General features: G+C 35.2%; 2 protein-coding genes across 3 annotated transcripts; both read right to left on the reverse strand.

The window, feature by feature from the left end:
• On the reverse strand, window positions 1-2470 carry LOC140982570 (uncharacterized). 2 transcript variants are annotated; one of them, XM_073449132.1, is made up of 3 exons: window positions 1671-2470; window positions 766-1263; window positions 1-356 (listed from the first exon to the last, which is right to left on the reverse strand). In XM_073449132.1, exons 1-3 carry the CDS (start codon window positions 2460-2462, stop codon window positions 243-245), a joined length of 1404 nt encoding a protein of 467 aa, XP_073305233.1. In that variant the 5' UTR covers window positions 2463-2470; the 3' UTR covers window positions 1-242. The 2 variants fall into 2 exon arrangements, with proteins under 2 accessions (XP_073305233.1, XP_073305231.1); XM_073449130.1 differs by having other exon boundaries at window positions 1-359.
• A 220-nt stretch (window positions 2471-2690) lies between these two features.
• LOC140982569 (disease resistance protein At4g27190-like) lies at window positions 2691-5467 on the reverse strand. The gene is made up of 2 exons (XM_073449129.1): window positions 5320-5467; window positions 2691-4874 (listed from the first exon to the last, which is right to left on the reverse strand). The coding sequence occupies exon 2, from the start codon at window positions 4815-4817 to the stop codon at window positions 2691-2693; it is 2127 nt and encodes a 708-aa protein (XP_073305230.1). The 5' UTR covers window positions 4818-4874; window positions 5320-5467.
• Window positions 5468-7016: the final 1549 nt, after the last annotated feature.

Consider the following 7016-nt stretch of genomic DNA (forward strand, 5'->3'; position numbering starts at 1 on the left):
TAAAGTCAACCAAAATACATTATTATATGTTGGTTTAAGTACGCAACATCCAATGACATATTAAAGCAAGAAAATCCAACTTGAAAGGAAGATTATTTTTAGATACAAGAAACAAGGGTTTACAGAGCACTTGCTGAAATCAGAGGCTCTTGTTGTCTTATCACGCTTCCTCCTATGATATTTATCACCCAAGTGAATCCAAACTAGCAAAACATAAACAAATCAATTTGAATACCATCACCTCACATAAGATTGTTGTTGCTGCTCTCCGTGTTTTCCTCGCCTTTTATCTGTTTCTTGTCCTCATGCTTCTCATCCTCATTGTTCTCGTCCTTGTTCTCATCTTCGTTTGCATTCTGCTATATATTATCGCATTTAAGCGAAATGACAAGGCCCCGATCAGGTAGCAGTTTCATAATAAACAAATTTAGGATTAGCCTATCATAATGAAGAGTAGTTACGATAATTCAATGAGTAAACCATGTTTACCAAATAAAAAGATTTGTAATATTGAAAGAAAAAGTATACTCTTAGCATATTACAATAATAAAAATGCTAACCTATCAAAACAATGAATTTGACACATGTTAAATATACAAGTTCAGTACATCATAACCATTAGTATAATTATGAAGACAAAATATAAAGAGGGGTCATACTTTTTTGACTGAAACAAAAATTAAGTCTAACATATGCAACATATAAACAACAAATATACATTGTAATAAGATGATAGTTATGTAATGGATATTCGTAGAAACTTACCTTAGTACTTTTGAAATGATGTATGCCACCGTTCAAGTCTTTCATTTCAATGTCCTCGCCATTTATCTGGAACCGATGTAATTTCGGCGTACTTAACGATCCCAAAGTGAAAATTTTCATCAGGGGGCAATCAGTTATTTGAATATCGACAAGTGATGGCAACTCAAATGCGTGCTTCCATTGGCAAAAACTTCTCAACTTACAATTGACTTCAATATCCAAATATTCCAGATTAGGAAAGACAGAGTTAACAGTTACATGTGTCTCATCCTCAATCACGTCAATCATCTCTTTGCAACGGTATATATGTAGTGTATTGAGATTAACAAGAGCTTTTGCTATTGAAGATGATATTAAGTTTCTGATGCCATCAACTTTAAATATAATCAAGGTCTCAAGATTTTGAAAGAAACTGATTGGGATGTGGCGACACCACATATTGTTTATTTTATCGGGCATGTTCCATAGATCAAGTGTCTTTAGGCCAATAATTTCAACCTGTAAAAGATAGACAAATTATATAATATTTCATCGATTGCTCAAAATGAAATCATTTTAATGTAAATGTAGAATCCAAATAGACTATAAGTAATCAAAACTGTATGAAAACATAATCACTTCCCATTTTGCTAGTTAACACTAAATTACAAATAGCACAACAATAAAATATCAACGATTTATTTGTTGATGCAACAAAACATTAAAAAAAATCTCAAAGAAATTCCATTTTAGCAATGGCCATGATTATAAAATAAAACAAAAAACAGTATATGAATCTTATACATATTCCTTATACTACTATTCAAACCCAATAACGATGAAATATTTGTTTCTCGATCTGTATATTAATTAGCATCTTGACACATATGACGTTATATTATTTAAAATACGAAGAAAAGACGTACCTTTTTATTGCAAAATAAATGAAGAGAATTCTGGTCGTGGGTGGCTTCTGAATCTATTGCCACAAAACTATTCAGCCTCGGCAAATTTCCAATCAACAACTCTTCCAGCTTTGGAAACTTGATGCTTTCAACACCTCCGTAAAATGTTGTCAGGGATGAGAGATTCTCCAGTCTCAGTACCCTCAATTCTTGGAATATGATGTGGCGATTTCCATCATCCCTAAATATTTCTTCTATATTGTCAGAACCACTAACGACGATCTTCTCAATCATGCCGGCAGGGAATTGGTCGATTTTGGTTCGGAGATTTGGGCAGTTTCCGATTTCTAGTTCTATCAACAGGGGGGATTTTATGATTTCAACTCCTTGGGTGAAAGCTAAAAGGTTTGGCAGATATAACAGTGTCAGTGCCTTCAACTTTGGGAACTCAATAACAGAAGCCTCTGTGTTGCTTTCCATTTCATTCCACAACACTTGTTCAATCGTATCACATGAATGTATTACAAGGCTTTGAAGTTGTACAAGACTCCTTGCTGTTGCCATTGAGAAGAGATATCGTAGATTGGAACAATCTTCAATGCTTATGGTCTTGAGGTTGACCAGTGAAACATTCTGATTTGGACTCTTCCACAAATATCCCAACTTGGGAAGATAGTCAACAGCTAGTGATTCTAGAGTTTGGAAGGAATTGGATCCCTCTGGAATTGGACCATCAATTATCTCTTCCAACTCTCCGAGATTTCTCAGCCGCAGGTGCTCCAACATGGGGAGTTTGCAATCGATTGCATTCATCAATTTCTCCACCGTTGAACAATTATGAAATACGAGCTCCCTCAAGCTTTCAATCTCTCCTAGATTAAAATCGTTTGAACCATCTCCACTTAATGCTAGTGACTCGGTGTTCTTTCCCAGTCGCCGAATCCAATTTCCTACTGTCACGTCTCTCGGTAATTGGAGTGTGATTCTTCTCTCATGCTTCTTTCCATCAAATGAATATCGGTACTCAGAAGCACATATTCGTTATCTTCTTAACTGCTTTGAAAGCAATATCTCTTGGGCAACCAAGTTGGGATCAAATATATCAATCTCCAAGCAAGTCAAATTGCCGAGAGACTCAAGTTCTGAAAGACTAGCATTCCTTTCTTCACTTACATTTCCCTTTGCTTCCCATTTGTTAAAGCAATCAACTATCTTCAATTCCTCCAACCCAACCAAGCTTGTTATGACACCAGCCACTATTCTTCGGAGTTCCAAGCAATTCCTCAATTCTAATAATCTTAGAAATTTCAATTCCCCAACATTTACTGGTAACTCTTCAATTTCGTGACAGCGCCAGACGCAAAGAATTTCCAAACTTGCTAACACTCCAACAATTGATATGTCTTTCACCTCACAATTTTCCAAGTGCAACTTTCTAAGTTTTTTTAGGAATTCCAGAGAGGATGGAAGTGATTGAAAATTTTGATGTGAAAAATACAAGACTGTCAGCTCCTTCATTCCTTTAAAACAAATATCACTGACATCAAATCTTTCAGGAAATTCTGAATAATTGGAATTCAGAATCATCAAGAGACGAAGATTTGGAAAATCCAACCCAACAGGAAGCTTGGCATTGGCAATTGAAATGTCCACTGACATCCAATTGCAATTGCGAGATGAATCTTTACTAGACAAATCCATCGAGGACACATTCAAAAACCCTTGCTTTTCTTTTGAACCAATGAAAATAGCAACATCACGAACAACATCATGCATTTTTACCTCATTTTCATCGCTACCAGTCATCAATAAAGAACGACTTCTAAGCCTCTCCAATATATTAGATGTTCTGTTTCTTCCATTTTCAATTTTGTAGATTCCCTCAAACATGCGTAACACAAAGCTGAGCAAAGCCAAGTCCTCAATCCGGATGTTATAATCTTCGGGAAACAAGCAACATAGCAGGAAAAGGGACTTTTCACTTTCATTTTCCAAGAAATCGTAACTCAGTTTCAGAGGCATATAAACATCTTTCACAACTTCCGGGAAATTCGTTGGGTTAGCTCCTCTCAGTTGTGAAAGTGCATCTTTCCATGTCTGTATACTTCCATCTTTCAGAGCTATACCAACGGTTACAAGCGCAATTGGCAAACATTTGCATTCTGCTGCGACTTCTGCTGCTATGGGACGCAAATATAAATCATCAACGCAATCACCAGATTTCTCTCTAAAAAGTGTCCAAGCTTCTTTTTTGTCTAAGACTTGTATTTCAATAACTTTATTGGCTTCCATTTTTCCACATACATTTTTGAGCCGAGATGTCAAAATAATTTTGCATCCTCCATAAGGAACTCCTATAGCCTCCGGCTTAAAGCTTTTCCAAACATCATCAAATATTATGAGTTTCTTCTTCGAATCCATTAGCCTGGCGCGCAATTTATGTGCTCTACCATCCAAAGTCTCCTCGCTCAAATCCAAACGTAATATTTCTGCAATTTGCTTCTGAATTTTAAGCTCGTCAATTTGTTGACTGACAACTACAGTCACAACCTCGTCAAATAACTTCTCTTTTCTCACCCTATCCTCCATTCTTCGCACCATAGTTGTCTTCCCAACACCTCCCAAGCCCCAGATCGCTATCATGTGGACATTTCCATCTTTCAAAGACTCCATGATGTCTTCCTCGATGCGTTTTCTCGATTGAAACTCCGGAGTTGGTGCGTGAGAGACAGATACCATTGATGCCGGAGGGGCTGGATCAGCAATCCTAATCGAATTTCCTTCTTTTCGTAGTTTTGCGATGCCTTCTGCTGTTTCTTTGGCACTCTTTCCCACCGAATACCGCGGGATTATATTCCATCGCTTAAGATCATCGCAGCCCTGCAAAATCCTCGTCGCCTCCGCAAGCTTCTGAGTGCCTTCGTTTGACCAGTTTGCGACCTCAGTCGTAGCACTCTCGGCACGAAGCCGAGCCTCTTCAATATTTCCCTCCATATTGCGCCTTTCCCTTTCCAAACAACCGATTTCATCCCTCAGGCCTTGAACATTTCCGTCGAAGCACCACCAATAATTGATAAGGAGCTTGACGGGAGGCCAAATGACCTCAGTAACTATGACTTTTCCAACATCTTTTACATATTTAAGCGGATTTGAATAACAGTCTGCCATTAGAAAACAAGCGAATGGAGATGGAAAATCCAACGTGGATCTGTTCCCTTATGTTATCTGAAACAGAGAAAGATGGAATGAGATTAAAGAAGAAATGGATTTCGACGTAGAATAGTTGAGTTAGATACCATATGCCAGGCCCAAATGACCTACCTCTTCTCATTGCTTTCATTTAGATACATTTATTCAAAAATTTGCCGACAAAATTACTACTTTTTTGACAGCATTCGACAAAATATTGACAAATTTTTCTCAACAGTTGCACATGAAAGCATTTTTCTCTCACTTTTCTTCCACTGAAACAGAAAAGGCGATGAGATTAGAGACGGGGTTGACTTGCACTGTTCCTACAGTACCGTCTATGTCAACACCGAATGGTCCCTGATTTTTCTGACAAGTTCAATCTATTTAGATTATTCCATAAGTTCCTGACAAAAATAGTACATTTGAGGCATTTTAACATCAGATCTGAATGAACGAGAGATTAATGCAAGGAACTCACTCTGCTGCGATCATGACCGAAGGAGTACTGCTGGAACAGATTATGGTTCATGAGAGATAGATACCATTTTCTTCTTCTGCTTCTTACACAAAACCAGTAATCCTTGATTTGTTTTGGGCAGGAAGATAATTAAGTTCTTGTTTCGGCTCTTGCAGGGAGGAGACTAAAAGGATCTTAGAGTCAAGTGATGTAACTCCAATGGGCCAATTCCTTTTCATTTCCATAATTATTTACGAATGTATATATTTAATATTATTTTACGGTGATAAACAATGGATTGATAAATATTATTCAAATTAGGAAACTGACATTTGGACTTAATAAATATCAGCATCATACAATATTTTTCCTTTACATCACCATTATCATCATTATAACTACCTACTTGGCACATGCGATGCGTGTGTACGGTTTTTTTTATAATTATCGAGAGCTTAAAGTGAAATTTGACAAATTATCGAGGGACTAAAGTGCTATTTGAATAGTTGTAATTTAAAAAAAAATAAAAAAAATGTTTTTTGTAATTTAAAAAAAAACAAAAATGTAATTGTGATATAAAATAAGAGCAAAATCGGGAAATCAAAAGACAGATCAATTTTTTTTGTCTCTATTAGAGAGATTCTTAATATATAGTAATAGATAATAGATATATAGTAATAGATAATAAGCAACTTTCCTATTATTGTTATTTGGAAAAATCAGAAACTCCTTAAATTCATTGAACCCAACATTTTCCCAAACTCAAGTTAAAGCCAACACATTTATTAAATTTTTTTTTTAAAAAAAAGCAAGTCTTGAAGTTTGCGTCGAGGGACTTGCTTTTTTTTAAAAAAAAAAAATTTAAATAAATTTTTTGGCTTTAACTTGAGTTTGGGAAAAGTATGGGTGTCAAAATGCAACACGACTCGTCAACACGACATGACCCAACACGAAAAAAATCAGGTTCGGGTTGGGGTTTTTCGGGTTCGGGTTAGTGCAGGGTTAGACGAGTTTCGGGTTGGGACAAGTTGGGTCGCGGGTTGACCCGAAATATTTTTTTTTGAAAATATTACCTATATTTTTATATATTGTATGTTTGAACAAAATTTATTGTATATTTATATGATAGATTTTCACCATTTAAAATANTTATTCAAATTAGGAAACTGACATTTGGACTTAATAAATATCAGCAGCATACAATATTTTTCCTTTATCATCACCATTATCATCATTATAACTACCTTCTTGGCACATGCGATGCGTGTGTACGGTTTTTTTTATAATTATCGAGAGCTTAAAGTGAAATTTGACAAATTATCGAGGGACTAAAGTGCTATTTGAATAGTTGTAATTTAAAAAAAAATAAAAAAAATGTTTTTTGTAATTTTAAAAAAAACAAAAATGTAATTGTGATATAAAATAAGGGCAAAATCGGGAAATCAAAAAACAGACCAATTTTTTTTGTCTCTATTAGAGAGATTCTTAATATATAGTAATAGATATATAAGTAATAGATACTAAGCAACTTTCCTATTATTGTTATTTGGAAAAATCAGAAACTCCTTAAATTCATTGAACCCAACATTTTCCCAAACTCAAGTTAAAGCCAACACATTTATTAAATTTTTTTTTTAAAAAAAAGCAAGTCTTGAAGTTTGCGTCGAGGGACTTGCTTTTTTTTAAAAAAAAAAAATTTAAATAAATTTGTTGGCTTT

Source organism: Primulina huaijiensis, chromosome 8 (genome assembly GCF_012295235.1).
Source record: "Primulina huaijiensis isolate GDHJ02 chromosome 8, ASM1229523v2, whole genome shotgun sequence".
In the NCBI taxonomy this organism is placed as follows: domain Eukaryota; kingdom Viridiplantae; phylum Streptophyta; class Magnoliopsida; order Lamiales; family Gesneriaceae; genus Primulina; species Primulina huaijiensis.